Raw genomic sequence first — 17,682 nt, 5'->3', positions numbered from 1 at the left:
ATATATATATATATATATATACGGGAAGACTCAAGTGAGAACACTTGGTTATTATGAGAAATGAGAACAATGAATAACGATCATTAAATTTAGATTTGTTGATTTCAATGGATTGGATTGGTTTCTCTTTCTATGATCCTTAATATTTATTTTAAATCAATATAGAAAGAGAAATCAATCCAGTTCATTAAAATCAACAAATCAAAATTTAATGATCGTGATTTATTGTTCTCATTTCTCATAATAACCAAGTGTTCTCACTTGATTCGTCTATGACTCAAGTGAGAACACTTGGTTATTATGAGAAATGAAAACAATGAATCACGACCATTAAATTTTGATTTGTTGATTTTATTGGGATGGATTGGTTTCTCTTTCTATGATCTTTAATATTTAATTTAAACTACATACATATAATAGGTTAAAATGTTATTAAAGAGGTTTTCTCCAAATTTTACTTTATTTAGATTTATTAGTTTATTAAATATGCATTTTTATTAGTAAAACTAATAAAGTGTAAGTGTAACCCCACCAACCCTCGAGATCACCCCACTATAAAATTAAAAAAGCGTCAATCAAAATTAAAAAAAAATTCACCCTGTTACGGTGTTATCTTCTTCCAGTCCCTTGGTAAAATGTAAAAAATGTCACATATTTTTAGAGATTCATTTGTCGAACGCGCAATTTCTTTATTTTTGTCAAAAGTTAGTTTAGAGATATGTAATGGGTAAAAAAAGAGAATATAACAGTAATTTGGAGGAAGAAGATTTCAATTAAGAGAATGTCAACTCAATGATTTCATCACTGAAATCAAGAGAAAAAGTACAAGATTAGGTAGAATGAGAATAATGCAGAGAGAAAATTCAGATAGGGAGAGATACAAGAATAATTTCACATCAATACCATTCTACCAAATAATATTCTCTTTTATAACCATTCATTCCCTTAGCTTCCAGCTGACAAATTTCTCTCTCTTCCCACGTCCCAATTCCACTACTGCTGCAAGTTTGTTATGATTGTTTCCATGTGCCTCCTCATTTGCCTTATCTCCTTGCCCACATGGTTTATTATGCATGACATTACCTTCCCCTATAAAACCAACCTTGTCCTCAAGGTTGAGATTGGGATAATTGGTCTTAATGTCTTCCAAATCTTCCCAAGTATCTTCACCTTCTAATCCATTTTCCCATTGTACCAACACTTGTTCAATTTGATGTGATCCTCTTAGAACAGTTATGCTAGCTAACACTCTTATAGGTTGTATGATTGGTCCCATCTCTGTTACAATCAGTTGAAATGGCATATATGATTCTTGAGAACTCCCCTTGAACAAAATTAGACTTTAATTTCTTTTGGTCAACATGCTTTTTTTGGTTTCTGAGAAACATGAAGCAATTCAATTCGAATTAGTGTCATATTGTGTTAGTTTTCTAGGTTTTTATTAATATGCTAGTTTCATAGTTTAAATCATGTTGAGTTTCTTACTATGTTGCACCGATACATCATAAAAAAGCGTACCTATGTTCGTATCGAACACCAACACTAATACTTATGATTATATTTATTTTATTCATTTCTTCAAATTATTATCGGTGTTACCGTGTCAATGTTGGATCGTGTTCAAGGTGTATGTGTTATATGTTTCTAATTTAGCTTAGCCTTGTGAATACTTAATAGAGTTTTTACTTATTTTTCTTAAAGTATGAATCAATTACCTAGTTGATAATTAATAGTCATAATTCTAATGGGAAGTGTGATTACTTGTTATTTTTAGTTTTTGATTGAATCAAAATTTTTCAAAACAAGATGCTAGTTGAGTTGTACTTTCACTTTGGTCTTTTCTTTTTTTTAAGTAAAATCTTAATCCGCAAATTCTTAGAGATGTTTTTTCACTTTGGTGGTATATACTAAATCTTGCATTTTTGACATACAACTTCAGTAGCCACAATTTTCACAATGACATCGTTAGCCTGACTCTAATACTATGTTAAAAGAAAATCATTAGTGTTTGGAACTTGTAATCTGGCATCGATTTTATTGAAAATCTACTTAACAGAATGTTTTCAACGTGTCAATTTGGCAGCAACGTACTCATGTACCAAAATTTGGCAATTGGGAGGGTAGTGACAATGTTCCTTATACGGCATATTTCGACAAAGCTCGAAAGGGCAGAACTGGCACAAAGATGATAAACCCAAATGACCCTGAGGAAAATCCTGATTTAGTTTTTGATAATCCATCATCTAAACAACCACCTTCGTCCAAATCCAAACCTAGAGTCGATTCAGAGGATCTATATGGAAAGGGATCAGCTCGAGCAACAATTGAGACACGTAAAAGTCTCGTATATGGTGATCCTAAGCAATATGTTGATTCTCCAGCTCGTCATGACAGTGTAGGCAATCGGAGTTCCAATGACTCTACACCTCATCTTGGAGTAGGTTCTGCTGATAACCTACGAAGACCTTTGTAACATCCCTATTTTCTTTATGTATGAGAATAATTATTAAGAACTTGGTTAGAAAGGGACCGAATGGCAAACTCGTAATTGTTGTTTAGTTGAAGGACATCTTTGCCTTTCCAACTCTAATAAGTAGTATAAGGCCTTGTTTGGTGGATACACTTTCCAAAATCAGATTTTAGATGATGGAGTGGAGAAAGAGAAGGAAGAACGCCTTATGTTCATCATCAACATTTGTATTTTCGTACTCCAAGAACAACCCTCACAAATCAGGTGATAAGTTTTTACTCGTAACTCCGATTTAAGTGATTTTGGACTTTTCGGAAAGGTTACAAAATTCTCTTCGATTTGGATATAAATTTCGTGTCCATAGGTTCTCTATTGAAGGAGAAAAATGCACTTGAAGTTTGCGTATTGTTGCTGAAAGTGGGTTAAAGAAGAGTTACGGGATTGGTGGACTTGGAGAAGAAATTTTGGTTAATATAGAAGCTCAATGACAGCATGTTCAACATCCTAATCTCCATTGACACCAGGTGAGTCTCATTAGATATTGACTTGGGGTTTTAGGGATGATTGCATGAATTGGAAATTTGGGGTCTAGTGTAAGAATCTCTAAATGCATGTTGACAGATTGTATGAGTGCATGTGATTTTTCTGCTATAAAATGTGGTAGTATGATTTAGATGATAATTGAGTGTTAGAGAGATTTGGATTGAAAGTGGATTGGAGTTTGAACCTTTAAAATGCAGAATTTTTGGGTCTGTCAGTCATGTAACCGGTTACATGGTTGATGTAACCGGTTACATGTGTGAAAAAGGGTAAAAAATGCAGTTTTTGGTCATGTAACCCGTTACATGATTCATGTAACTGGTTACATCACTGTTGGGCAGATTTTTCAAAACTTCGGAAATTCATAACTTTTGCATCGTAAGTCTGATTAATGCGTACTTCGCACCGTTGGAAATCTTATAAGACATACTATATAGGAAAATTATCCCCAATGTTAGAATATCGTTTTTCGATATACCTAATGCACATTCAGTTAAGTGTTGTGAATGGAGTTTTGTGAAACTAATACCCCGAAAGTAGTTCTGTTCCGAATAAGAGAACTGAATGCCTCCTTAGTCGTGTGAGACTTTTGTAACTGGTATTTGAACATGATAATGTTTTATATGATCATGGATGTGTTGATTTTCAATATGTGAATTATTAATTGATGCATTATATTGATATGCTATGTGATAATCATATTATGTTTATTCGTCCGTTCCGATTGATGTTCGGAGATGGTTGCTTGTTTGTGGCGTGATGCTATGTGTGATAATGATCACTTATGTTATGTTGTTCTGATTGAACATTCGGAATTGTTTGATTTGTATGGCTCGATGAGCATTGATTAATGTATGCTTGAATCAAAGTAGACCTAGGCTACTAGGTGGTAAAGCGCACATGACATATATCACCATTGCGGTGGCTGAAGGGGTTACCTTCAATATGAAAACATCGGCACATTGGTAAGTCATACACACCTGAGCTACCATTGTGATGCACTCAGAGGGTCTTTATGGCGTTTCCTCTAGCAGGTAAACATCTTCGTGCTTGGTATGGTGGGGATATGATGCCATGTAGGTAATATCATGTCAGGAAAACTCACCTCTAATGATGTCACGTAGATAATCACTAGGCTTTCACCCGGTGGGCTTGTGTAGTCATTATGGCATATTTGCACTAGCGGTTAAACATTTGCGTATAGATGATCGACGGGGTTGTGGCGCCACTTAGGCAAGGTCACAATAGGAAAACTCATAGAGGATGGAATTCCATGCAGGAATGATCTGTTTCATCTAGCGGTATGCATGTGCAAGTCTTTTGACGCGTAGACACAAGAGGTAACTCATCGAGGGTGTGGTATTGCGTAGCCTCAGTAGAAAGTTAGAACTTACTTCTGGATTCCTCGTACAAGGGTACGGGTCTGAATACTCGTTTGTTTGGCTCGAGGGTCGCGCCCGACAGGAGGCTGACAGGTTAACCCAGAAGACCTATTCTGGAGGAAACTGGTACTCATGTTTGTTTGTTGATCTCATTGGTTAGTCAAGGGACTTCCAATGTGGATTGTATCCTTGTTGTGTGTTTGTACCTGGCCGTAAGGAAAAACCCCGGATCCAAGGCGGATCCGTTTGAGTGCATGTACCTTGTAGAACCGAGTGAACCCATAAGATAGGGAGACTCACTGAGATTTAGTAATCTCACCCCAATCCTCTTATTATTTTTTCAGGAACAGGTTAGAAATAGAAGAATTGCTAGATGACCCATATCGAAGACCGTGGACAAGTTATTGGCTGGAAGACCTTCTAAGACGTTATCTTTCCGCTGTGCAATGTTATAGACAAGTTGATTGTATACAGTTTTGTTGGAAGCTTGAATTGTATATGATTTTCATTTCTTGTTTACATCGCTTATGTATGTTTCTTGTACCATTTATAGCATCACTACATATTATTCTAGACATATATGTACGGGGTGTTACAAGCTTCAAGACAAAGTACTGCTGGGTCTGAGTACAGCATTGAACGATCACCCCTTCATAGTCAAGCAAAACCTCCGGGAAAAGATAATCCCTCGTTGGAAACAAAGAATTCTTACGACAACAGCCATGGTACACCAGGAAGATCTCGGCTAAGACCAGTTAATCGAGGGGATGAAACCATTAGTTTTCTTTCCTGACATCCTATTTTGTTACCATGCATGACATGAAGAGGAAAAATGTGCATATCTTTATGAAATTTTCCATTGCAAATATGTTATGATTTTAGCATTGTGATGTTGCAGCCTGAGAAAGGCGCGGCTGTTCCAAAATTCAGTGAATGGGATGTGAGTAACCCTGCATCAATCGAGGGCTATAATCACATTTTCAACAAGGTGAGAGCAGAGAGACAGGGTGGGCCCGGACATGCACCCGGCACACCTAACAAGAGGCCACATGTTATCCGCAACCAACCTTCCAATGGCAAAGTCCAGGTATGCCTGTAGTTCTTGTTTAACTCAATGTTTTAAAAACACGACTAGAGATCAAATTGGTGAAACCTCCGAGTTAGGTTCTACCAAATAAATAAATAAAAGTGTTTCCAAAGCTTGAACCATTATTGTTGAACTGGCTCAATTCCGGTTAACCTGAAACTGGTTTGTTCGCTCTGGTTTTTAAAACATTGGCAGATTGATAATTCTGAAGTTTTCGTTGTACTAATGATAATCTTTGTACTCTTTGCTTCTTCAGTGTTGTTGCTTTGCTTGGGGGAGAAAATTATTTATTGGAAAGTTTGAAGTTTATTTTCTGAAAAGAAAAGTGAAAATAGTGTTGTGAATGATCATGAGGTTTGTGTCACACTTGTAAATATCCAAGGTCCTCTTTCCTTGTGGGAAGACATAGTAGTATCATTGAATTGCATCTGTCATATAAACTTTGTGATTCTTTTCCTTCCCTGTATGTTTTTTTTCAGATGTGGTCGGTAAAAAGATAATTTGCTTGCAAGATTGTGATTTTTCTATTTTTGGCCTTCTGTGGCGTTACTGTTATGTTTTTACTATTCAATATAACTGTATTTATCCAAAATATATAAGAGATTGATTCTGCGTTCAAGTCAATGCTGAACTTGTGTATTTTAGTTTGGAAATATGATTTATAGCAAATTGTTGCAAAAGATCTTATTATGAACTTGATAATCACTTCTCATAACCACATAAAGGTGAACTTTGTAACACATTGTAAGATGTGTTGAATTTGGATGTTGATTTTGCTCTTGCAAAAAAGTAAATTGAAAGGATTAGGTAAGTTATCCTCCTCAAAGTTGTCAAACAAAGCTTAGTTGAATGAAGTGAGTCTACAAATTGAAAGAACTAGTTTCATTAAATGACTTTGGATGGCTTTCAAAAAAATGTCTTGGAGGAAGTTCTTCTAGACCCTTAATCTTTTGACAAGCCAATGTTAAATATTTTGAGGAAGAGCTTTGCCGCCATATGTTTTTCTTCCCAACTCGAATGATTAGTATTTGTAATTGCGCATAGAAGATATCCGATTTTTATGAGGAAGTTCTTGTAGACCCTTAATCTTTTGACAAGCCAATGTTAAATATTTTGAAGAAGAGTTTGCCGCCATATGTGGTTCTTCCCGACTCGGATGATTAGTATTTGTAATTGTGCGTAGAAGATATCTGATTTATAAAAAAAAACATGAGCCAAACAAAATTTTGCTATGAATAAGATTTTGTTCTCTACAACTTATTTTTAAACAATATGAACAATATTATAGTATTACTTCACAGTTTAATTACCAGTGCCGTTTTGAGTGTGTGTAAGACCGCTTATATTATAGGGTCTCAAACTTTTTCATGATTAAGTTATGGTAAAAAAAAATATTCATACATATATTTCATGTCAATTTACCGTTAATTAGAATCTCTTAACAAAATTTCACGACTCAACTGAAAATAATTTTAATTTTTACACCGAATCTTTAAAAGTTGAGACGATTAAGTTAATTACTCATAATAAACATTTGGAGCAAACTCAAAGGTAGGTCTCTCCAGATACATTACTTTATTACTTTATGTAAATAGATAACTGGGTTAAATATACAAATCCCCCTGTAATTTGTTTTTTAAAAATCTCCTTGTAATATCCAGATTCCCTCACTTAAGCCCCTGATTGCCACATTGCAGGAAAGATTCTCTTCTCTTGCCTGCGTGACAGTCCACATGGCTTTTTTATTTATTTTTTATTTAATTTAAAATACCATGTGGATTATTTTTATTTTTTTTATTTTTTATTTTTTTTATGTTTTTATTATATAATATATATTTTTTTATATTTTTAATTTTATTATATATTATATATTTTATTTTATTATTTATTTATTTTTAATTCGATTTATTTTTTTCGTATTATATTTATTTTTAATTTTATTTTAAAAAGTATTTTAATTGGGCCAAGAACTAAGAGCATGAATATCGCCTGTGATACTACCGTTCCTACACAATATTCAATGTCATGCTGGAAGAATAGATGGATAATTGATCAGAATTTCCGTATCTACATTTGCAACCGTTCTCAAATGTGAGAACGTTTTTACACTTATTTATGTGGGCCATTTGATTATAAATTAATGAAAATTGCAAGAATGTAGTTGATGAGTGGTAAATGTGGGATCAATTTTAAAGTTTTTGACGAGTAGTATGGATATTTGAAAAATATAGTTAAAGTGTTTAGAAAATATAAAAGTATGATATAATATTAAAAATTGAATGAGTCCCATTTAAAGAACTCAAATGAATATGATGAATGTGGATGCTCTAATACACACAAGCCCATTGCCAACAACACTCTTTTTGGTCCATGTAATATTTCATTTAAACACTATATTCATTGCGGACTTGGATCCTCTCCATCTCTTTTTCTCTCCATCCCTCTCCTTCCTCTCTATCTCTCTCTTAATCTCACTCTCTTCATTATAAAATTATTTTTGCTTAAGAGAGAGAGTGAGATTAAGAGAGAGATCATAGAGAGGAAGGAGAGAAAATGAGAGAAAAAGAAATGGAGAAGATGCAGAATACCTTTGCTAACTTTAGCCTAATAAAGAGATACATAAATTAATATATTTAATTGTTTAATGAGAGAGAAATATTTATTAGAGTAAAAATGGAGCAAAGTCACCAAAGGCATGGTTTTGAAAGGTAGTTGATCTCAACCCTTTTGGGGAGCTGCACTCGTACAACTTTCCCTGCAGGTGTAACCAAACCAAGTTCGCTAACATTCACCTAAAATTGCAGTAAGCAAGAAAATGATGAACATATACCTGCGATTATAACACTTCTCTCTAAATTCAAGGAGAGAACAAATTACACTCTCTCTTAAAATAGAAGAACACTCAGTAAAAAAACCTTATAGAAAAATACAATATATATTTTCTCACTAAATTTTTCTTCTTAGTTTGCTATACTAATTTTTTGTTGTGTTAATACCATATGCTTAGCCTATATATACTTAAAAATTAGTTGGTGTAGCATGATATCTTAATTCAACCATAGCTGCTAGCAGTATTAAGTTGAATTAATGCACAACATGGTAACTCGCCTTTAACATGGTAATTGGTACGTAGTGCACATCTTGTTTCTAGAAGCAATTGATTTTGCATGATGTGAGAGGTTTGTAAGATAAATGGTAAATACACACACTGTAAACACACTTTATGAACACTTGGTCGTGTAAAAATGAAATGCTTTCATACTATATAAATAACAGTAGCATGGAGCATGTCCATTAATCTATTTTGTCATTAGCCATGCAGAACCTGTTCTAAACAATTAATGCAGTAAAAATAATATTAATGAGAAACTTGAAGTTCCAGTATTAATACATGATTATGTTGGAACATACAAATCAAATTAAGGTTTCTTTAATGGGGAAAATGATCAATTGAAGAAGATGAAGATTAAAGAATGAATAGAAAATAATAGAGAGAGAGAGTAATTGAGGGTGAGATAGTGAATTGGCATTAACCACAACATAGGAGTAGTGAGCTCCTTATATAGTACAAGTTACAAAATGATTGGAATGATTTAAAGCACCCTAAAACAAACAGAAAAACAGTTGGGCTTCAGTGTAACCGGTTACGGCAAACAGCGTAACCGGTTACGCAAACGCAACATCTACAGTAAATCTGTTTTACGGGTTCGTAACCGGTTACGGTAACAGGCGTAACCGGTTACGCCAACTGAAGTGCTAAAAACAGCAGTTTCAACACACCACCTCACTTCAGTTGGTCCAAGTCCACCATGCTCAGCTTCCTTCTCAGCCTCTTGAACACCTCATTGGTCACACCCTTGGTCAATAAGTCAGCTACTTGATCTTCGCTTCGACAATACCCCAATCGTAACTTTCCATCGCTCACTAACTCCCTCAAGTAATGAAACCGCATCTCTATGTGCTTGCTTCTTCCATGTGCAATTGGATTCTTCGCAAGGTTGATCGCGGAGACATTGTCGACAAGGAGAGTAATAGCCTCACCCTCACTACTATTAAGCTCCTTCAATAGATTCATAAGCCACATGGCTTGGCAAGCACACAACGATGCCGCAATATACTCGGCCTCACAAGATGAGAGTGCTACCACCGGTTCCTTTTTCGAACACCAAGAGATTGGAGTTCTACCTAGCATAAAGATGTATCCAGCTGTTGACTTTCTATCATCCTTATCACCACACCAATTGGAATCGGTGAAACCAAGTAAATCACACTTTCGGCTCGTATCCGATGCCGGAAAGAGAATTCCACAACCAAGAGTCCCTTTAATATATCTAAGGATCCTCTTGACAGCTGCCATATGAGATACCTTTGGTCTCTCCATGAATCTACTCGCAATACCGACACTAAATGCCAAGTCCGGTCGCGTATTGCACAAATACCGCAATGATCCAATCAATATTCGATATTGAGTTGGATCAACATCTTGCTCATCCTCACTTTTGGACAGCTGTAGCCTTGCTTCACATGGTGTAATGGCAACATTGCAATGTTCCATTTCACACCTCTTCAAGATCTCAAGTGCATACCTCCTTTGGTGCATGAGCAGTCCCGTTTTTGACCTTTGGAACTCTATGCCAAGGAAGTATTTCATGATTCCAAGGTCCGTCATCTCAAACTCGCTCATGAGTTCCTTCTTGAACCTTGAAATACTCTCCTCACAGCTGCCGGTAATCAAGAGATCGTCCACATATAAGCAAAGGATTATCACTCCATCCTTAGCATTTGATCTCACATATACACCATGTTCGGACACACACCGCTTGAAGTCAATGTCAACAAGGAAGCCATCTATGCGTTTGTTCCAAGCTCTTGGAGCTTGTTTCAAACCATACAAGGCTTTATGCAACTTGTAGTATCTCATCTCTTGATTCTTTACTTCAAAACCAGGGGGCTGTCCAACATAAACTTCCTCATCAAGTGGACCGTTCAAAAACGCAGATTTGACGTCCATTTGATAAACGCTCCAATTGTTGTTGTTTGCAATACCAACAACCAATCGGATGGTCTCAAGCCTAGCCACAGGAGCAAACACCTCCTCAAAGTCTATTCCTTCACGTTGCAAAAACCCTTTCGCTACAAATCGAGCCTTATACTTGATTATCTCGCCCTTCGGATTTGCTTTCACTTTAAAGACCCAACGGACACCAATTGGCTTCTTACCATGAGGTAGATCAACTAACTCCCAAGTACCGTTTTTCTCGATTGATTCCAGCTCCTCTTTCATTGCACAAATCCATTTTGGATCCCTTAGAGCCTCCTCCGTATTCACCGGTTCGGATTCGGCCATAAGCGCAAAATGAACGAAGTCACCTTCATTATTAACTTCGTTATCTTGGAATCTCTCACATTCTTGGAGTCTAGAAGGCAACACTCTTTGCCTTGTTGATCTTCTACGGTGTCCTTCAGTTTGAACATCATTCGGAGGCTGCGGAACTGTTTCGGGACTGACTGGATCATCAAAAAATACAGCAGTTGGGATTCTGTTCTGCTCGTAACCGATTACGCCTGTATGTACTGCCTGGCTGTAACCGGTTACGCTGTTCCCTGCAGAATTCTGACTCTGTTTTTCCTGTCCGTAACCGGTTACGCCAGTTTGTACTGGCTGGCCGTAACCGGTTACGCTGAGACTGCTGCTGTTATTTTCTTCAAAAATAACATCTCGACTAATTTGAATCTTCCGATTTCTCGCATCGAACAGTTTGTAACCGCCTGTAGAGTGATATCCAACGAATATCATCTCTTCTCCTTTATCGTCCAACTTCTTTCTCAATTGTCCCGGCACATGTTTATAAGCCACCGAACCGAATACACGCAAATGACTTAGATTCGGTTTGAATCCACACCAAGCCTCTTCCGGTGTAAGCTTTTCAAGCTTCTTTGTAGGACAACGATTCAATAAGTATGTGGCTGTAGAGACCGCTTCTCCCCATAGTTCCTTCGGTAGGCTTTTACCGCTTAACATGCTTCGAACCATGTTCATAATCGAACGATTTTTCCTCTCGGCAATACCATTTTGCTGCGGCGTATAGGGTGGTACAACCTCACGCACTATACCCTCATCATCACAATACTTCCCAAACGCAACCGAGGTATACTCACCTCCACCGTCCGTTTTGAGAACTTTCAACTTGCGACCGCATTGCCTCTCCGCCATGGACTTAAACCTCTTGAATACATCAAACACCTCATCCTTTCTCTTGATGACGTAAGTCCACAACTTTCTACTAAAATCGTCAATGAATGTGACAAAATATCGATTGCCACCAAATGTGTCCACTTGCATAGGTCCACAAACATCGGAATACACCACCTCAAGGTGTGCATTGGTCCTATGACCCGCATCCTTGCTAAAACTTCCTTTGTGTTGTTTTCCTTTCACACATTCCTCACATAACTCAGCTGGAATGTTAATGTGTGGCAGCCCGGTAACCATACCTTCTTGTTGCAACGCTTTGAGATCACGAAAATTCAAGTGACCGAGACGGTAATGCCATAACCACTCCTCTCTACTTGCAGCTGTAGCTAAGCACCTATGCTCCAATACTTTCAGCTCAACTTTGAAAGTCCTATTGGTAGCCATGGGAGCCTTTAGGATCAACACTCCACTAGCATCAACAACCCGCAAGATCTTATCTTCCAATCGTATATTGTAACCTTTTTCGAGCAATTGACCAATACTCAAAAGATTACACTTAATACCTGGAATATACAGCACATCCTTGATCATAGAATGTCCACCATCCTTTTTCTTGATCAACACATCACCGACACCTTCGGCCATGAGAGTGGAATCGTCCGCAAACTTCACTTTGTTTTTCGCCACTTGATTGATTTGCACAAACCAATCTCTTCTTCCAGTCATATGCGTTGAACATCCGGAGTCTAAGTACCACTCCTCTTTGCCTTGAGTTCCATCACGAACCGAAATCATCACATTTTGTTCCGAACTCAAAACTGTCGCTTTTTCTGCACTGCTGCAGCTGCTGTCCCGTGACTTGCAGCTGCTGTCCAGCACCTCTGTCATGCCTTCGCACTCATCGGTAATCATCATTAAGAGTGTGGCTTCATCATCCACCTCTTGCCTAGCAACCTTGGCTTCATCCCCTTTAGTTTCAAGCTGTTTAGCACCACACTTTGCTTGAAAATGCCCAAGTTTCCTGCATTTCCAGCATTGTACCTTGCTCATGTCTCTTGGTTTTCCACCTCTCGCGTTGCTTCGATCACCATAACCGTTTGAGCTGCTGCTCTCACCCTTTTGTCCCTTCGAATGTTTAGGTTCACCATCGCCTTGCTTCCCTTTCGAAGGCCATTTCCCTTTCGAACCTTTACTCCTTTCATTGAAACGAGCTTGCAAAGCTAATTCCGCCTTTGCTTTATCGCTTCCTCTCTCGTCCATTCTTTGTTCATGTGCTTCTAGGGAACTTTGAAGCTCATCCTTGCTCAGCAACGTAAGGTCCTTCGACTCTTCAATAGCAACCACAATGTTGTCGAATCTTGACGTCAACGAACGTAGGATTTTTTGACACAACATTCTGCTCTAAGATCGTTTCCCCACACGACTTGATTTGATTCACTAAGCGCGTAATGCGCGTCACATAATCGTTGATCGTTTCCTTCTCTTCCATTTGCGTTAACTCAAATTGCCTCTTGTGAGTTTGTAACCTCACAACCTTCGCCTTCGCAGCCCCAGCATATGCTTTCTCAAGAATTAACCAAGCTTGCCTCGCGGACTCGCAATCACCGACCTTTTCGAAGTTATCACCATCGACGCAAGAGTGTATCAAGAAGAGAGCTTTGTAATCTTTCTTCTTCTCTTCCCTGAAGGTGGCTTGATGTGCAGCTGTAGGTTCAGCCCCAAGAGGTGTGACTCCATTGTTGACGATATCGAGAACTTCTTGATATCCAAACAAGACCTTCATTTGCTTAGACCACTTGTCGTAATTCTTCGAATCAAGAATCGGTAAATTGGATGGGATTCGATCATTGGTACTCATTGTTGCAGCGGAATCGGATCACAACCAGAGCTCTTGATGCCAAATGTTGGAACATACAAATCAAATTAAGGTTTCTTTAATGGGGAAAATGATCAATTGAAGAAGATGAAGATTAAAGAATGAATAGAAAATAATAGAGAGAGAGAGTAATTGAGGGTGAGATAGTGAATTGGCATTAACCACAACATAGGAGTGGTGAGCTCCTTATATAGTATAAGTTACAAAATGATTGGAATGATTTAAAGCACCCTAAAACAAACAGAAAAACAGTTGGGCTTCAGTGTAACCGGTTACGGCAAACAGCGTAACCGGTTACGCAAACGCAACATCTACAGTAAATCTGTTTTACGGGTTCGTAACCGGTTACGGTAACAGGCGTAACCGGTTACGCCAACTGAAGTGCTAAAAACAGCAGTTTCAACAGATTAATATTAAAAGAACAAATAAGGAATTCTAGTAGTAAAGTTAAGATGGATAAGTGGAATACCAAGTGACCAGCATGAAGAATGAGTGTAATGACTGATGACTGATACAAGCAAACAAAGAAAGAGTGTTGTGTTGTGGATTATAATCCATCTTTAGATTGTGTTTGAAGAAGGGTATATTAGATACCACTTAGCCATGGTAGGAGAGAGTTGATGTTTGCTGCAGCAACTGTTGTACTTTGCTGGTGTTAGCTCTGTTGTTGGTGTTGCAATGGGTTTTAAAAACACATATAGTCCCACATGGTTTTTGTCTTTGAAGCAAAAAGCTTAAGTGTATATAAAGAAAGTCCCATAGCCGTTCATGAGTTGAAAACAGACTATGAGCAAATGGGCCACATGCCCAAAATGTTTAATATTAAATTTTTATTTGAATAATTTCTAAATTTAAAAACTATACGAAAAATATTAATACAAAATTTAAAAATAAAAATATATAATATATTAAACAGTAAAATAATTAAAAACAAAAATTAAAAAAATATAATATTTAATAAAATATAATATTATTAAAATATGTTTAATATTTAATAATATATAATTAAAAAAGTAAAAAATAAGATTAAAAAATTAAAAAATATCACTTGAAATAAAAAATAAATAAAAATACCATGTGACTGCCATGCAAGGGAGTTTCTATATTTAACTCTAGATAATTTGATGAATTGGTTTTAAAATCTTTTATGATTTTGAGATAAATTGCACAAATTACATGAAACATAAAAACAATGATATTTTAATTTCATAAACTAGTAAAAAAAACCCATGCAGACCCACGCATGGGTCGATTAATAAATATGAATTGATAAATATTACCAATTGACAATTGTTGTAATATAAAATTTAATTGTATAAATGTAATAGATTGAAGTAGGTCTAAATTCAAATGTATTTTGACAACTATTTAATTTAAATATTGATTATACAAACCAAAAGCACTGAAATTTAAACATCTAAAATAACTACTAATGTATTAGCAAAATATGTCGACAACCGCATCAACTTCACGACACTCTTCTAGACAATCCATGGTCCTGTAAAAGAAATGCAAGCTATAAAAAAAGAAATAATCATAGAAAACAAAAACTCTGCCTAATTCTATATCAGCCCAACAAATGTTGGGCCAGTTTATTTCGGCTTTAAAAAAATGGATTTTTTTTTTGTATTTTTTAAAATAGATTTTTTAAAACCGTTTTTTTAAATATTACAAGTTTTTTTATATTCGTTTTTTCTAAAATGAAACATTAATTTTGACATCTTATAACATAAACATACATAATTGAAGACCAAAATTTAGTCAAAATCATAATTTTTTCAAAAAGTTGTATTTCAAAAATGATTTTTATGAAAATCTATTTGAAATAGCTTCAAAATTAAGTGATTTTTTGAAATTTTGATATCCAAATTTTTTGACCATAAATAGATGAAATACCTAAAATCACATTTTAAGAATAACTATTTAAACAAAATTTTCATTTGAAGCTTTTATAAAAAGTTTCTTTGTAAAAATTTTTTTAACAAAATTTGATAACACTATAAAAATCATTTTTATTTAAAGCCAAAACAAACGGACCCGCAATCAGTTTATCATTCTCAAATTGGCATTCCTATAAAAAATCCATATTTTCATAATACTTGAAAACTACACGAAGAAAACATAAGTACCCGACGCATTCGTCGCTCACCTAAATCAAATCTAACTAACAACTAGGCTCCCATTTAAACTTTTAAATCTTATGAGAATTACCCCATCATCCTTCACAATGGTTCAATAACTTCTTTTTCCATCATGTGACCAATGTCGCTTCCAGCCAGCCCCTTGATCACCTTCGCACGCCTGTGTCCCATTTCTTGTAAAGATTAAACACAAAATCCAAAACATCTAGTTAAACTAGAAACGCTAACATTTTAATTATACATAAATTGATTCAAGCACATAAAATCAAATGAAGTATACAGAAAATTGAATTTGAATAAAAGTTAGATAAAATTCACAACACTTTAGAACAACATCGAGAATCAACTTGCAGCCAAGAGGAGAAGAGGTTGTTCTAAAACGAAGTTAAAGTAACATAGTATTGCAGTGTTTAGATGCTAGTTTGGAGAAGATGATGAATTAACATTGGCGGCAAGAATAGAAATTTGAATGTATGAATTGAATTGAAACAGCTAGGGTACATGTGTTTATATATTGGACCTAAGATGCTAAAGCCCATTTAACAATATGAGCCCAAAGCAATAATCTGTTAACTAAGAGCCCCATAGGATAATAATGTATTCTAATAGCCCCCCATAAGCTAGGAATATATAGAATGAAGTCCTAGCTTAGAAATATTATCAATAAAAGGTGTTTTGTCCAATGGTTTTGTGAATACGTCTGCGAGTTGTTGTTGTGAAGTTACTGGCAGTAGATGAAATAGACGCTGTTGCAGCTTTTCCCTTACAAGGTGGCAGTCGAGGTCGATGTGCTTTGTACGTTCATGAAAGGAGGAATTGCTTGCAATGTGTCGAGCTGAAGCATTGTCACAATACAAGTTGGCAGGTGTTTGAAGAGGTATCTTGAGCTCTTGAAGTAGATTCGTGATCCATTGAATTTCGCAGACCGTTGTTGCCATTGATCTGTATTCTGCTTCTGCTGAACTTCGTGAAACTGTTGGCTGTTTCTTCGATTTCCATGAGATGAGCGATTGTCCTAAGTAGATGCAGTATCATGTGATTGATCTTCTAGTGTCGGTGCAAGTTTCCCAGTCAGAGTCGGAGAAAGCTTTGAGTTGAAGTTGTTGTGTGCTGGGAAAGAAAATGCCTTGTGCTGGGTGACTTTTAAGATAGCGTAAAACACGCAAGGCAGCCTCATAGTGGATGTCTGTTGGAGTTTGCATATGTTGACTGAGTTGTTGTACAGCATATGCAATATCTGGGCGCGTATTGAGAAGATATATCAGTTGTCCCACGAGCCGTCTGAATTTTGTTGGATCAGTCATAGTGTTTCCTTTAGTTGCTGAGAGTCTTGTGTCACGAGCCATAGGAGTTTTAGCCGGTTTGCAAGCAAGGAGTCAAGCTGATGAGAGTAAATCGAGGGTATATTTCCTCTGATTGATGTTGATTCCTGTTGTGTTCCTTGCAACTTCAATGCCTAAAAAGTACTTCAATGGTCCAAGGTCCTTCAAATGGAAGTGTGTATGCAGAATTTGTTTTGTGTTGTTGATGATTGTAATGTCTTTTCCTGCAATCAACAGATCATCAACATAAATTAGAAGAAATGTGAAAGAATGTGCGGAGTTATAAATGAATAATGAATGATCACAAGCACATTGTTTGTAGTTATTTTTGAGAAGAACTTTAGATAACTTCTCAAACCACTGCCTGCTGGATTGTTTTAATCCATAGAGTGATTTCAGAAGTCTACAAACTTGGTTTGGTGAAGAAGTAGTCATCCCTTTTGGCAAGTTCATGTATACTTCCTCTTCTAAGTCACCATGTAAAAAAGCATTGTGTACATCCATTTGAAATAGGAAAAGATTTAAGGAAGAAGCAAGAGCAAGAAGAATTCTTACAGTTGTTAATTTTGCTACAGGAGAAAAGGTGTTAAAAAAATCAATACCCTCAATTTGTTTGAAACCTTGGGCAACAAGTCTGGCCTTGTGCCTTTCTAAAGAGCCATCAGAGT

General features: G+C 36.3%; 2 protein-coding genes across 2 annotated transcripts; one reads left to right on the top strand and one right to left on the bottom strand.

Annotated features, from left to right (window-relative positions):
* The first annotated feature begins 1,361 nt into the window (after positions 1 to 1,361).
* On the top strand, positions 1,362 to 5,822 carry LOC131639001 (RPM1-interacting protein 4-like). Its single transcript, XM_058909526.1, has 5 exons — positions 1,362 to 1,421; positions 2,057 to 2,465; positions 4,992 to 5,166; positions 5,290 to 5,479; positions 5,736 to 5,822. The coding sequence occupies exons 1-5, from the start codon at positions 1,362 to 1,364 to the stop codon at positions 5,820 to 5,822; spliced, it is 921 nt and encodes a 306-aa protein (XP_058765509.1).
* A 3,441-nt stretch (positions 5,823 to 9,263) lies between these two features.
* Positions 9,264 to 13,533, bottom strand: LOC131639000 (uncharacterized). Its single transcript, XM_058909525.1, has 6 exons — positions 13,202 to 13,533; positions 12,382 to 13,032; positions 11,919 to 12,216; positions 11,196 to 11,735; positions 10,572 to 11,108; positions 9,264 to 9,539 (listed from the first exon to the last, which is right to left on the bottom strand). Exons 1-6 carry the CDS (start codon positions 13,531 to 13,533, stop codon positions 9,264 to 9,266), a joined length of 2,634 nt encoding a protein of 877 aa, XP_058765508.1.
* Positions 13,534 to 17,682: the final 4,149 nt, after the last annotated feature.

This window comes from Vicia villosa, unplaced genomic scaffold, assembly GCF_029867415.1.
Source record: "Vicia villosa cultivar HV-30 ecotype Madison, WI unplaced genomic scaffold, Vvil1.0 ctg.002496F_1_1, whole genome shotgun sequence".
In the NCBI taxonomy this organism is placed as follows: domain Eukaryota; kingdom Viridiplantae; phylum Streptophyta; class Magnoliopsida; order Fabales; family Fabaceae; genus Vicia; species Vicia villosa.
This window is presented reverse-complemented; position numbering and strand designations above follow the sequence as displayed.

What these genes read in the sequence shown, in the direction of transcription:
- LOC131639001 (XM_058909526.1), top strand. Translation starts at nt 1,362, where the DNA reads ATGCTTTTTTTGGTTTCTGAGAAACATGAAGCAATTCAATTCGAATTA. An exon ending in TCGAATTAGTGTCATATTGT is followed by an intron (nt 1,422 to 2,056) that starts GTTAGTTTTCTA and finishes TCTACTTAACAG; the next exon opens with AATGTTTTCAACGTGTCAAT. An exon ending in GTTAATCGAGGGGATGAAAC is followed by an intron (nt 5,167 to 5,289) that starts CATTAGTTTTCT and finishes TGTGATGTTGCA; the next exon opens with GCCTGAGAAAGGCGCGGCTG.
- LOC131639000 (XM_058909525.1), bottom strand. Translation starts at nt 13,533, where the DNA reads ATGAGTACCAATGATCGAATCCCATCCAATTTACCGATTCTTGATTCG. An exon ending in GCGAAGGCGAAGGTTGTGAG is followed by an intron (nt 13,033 to 13,201) that starts GTTACAAACTCA and finishes GTTGACGTCAAG; the next exon opens with ATTCGACAACATTGTGGTTG. An exon ending in ATGACTGGAAGAAGAGATTG is followed by an intron (nt 12,217 to 12,381) that starts GTTTGTGCAAAT and finishes TAATCTTTTGAG; the next exon opens with TATTGGTCAATTGCTCGAAA.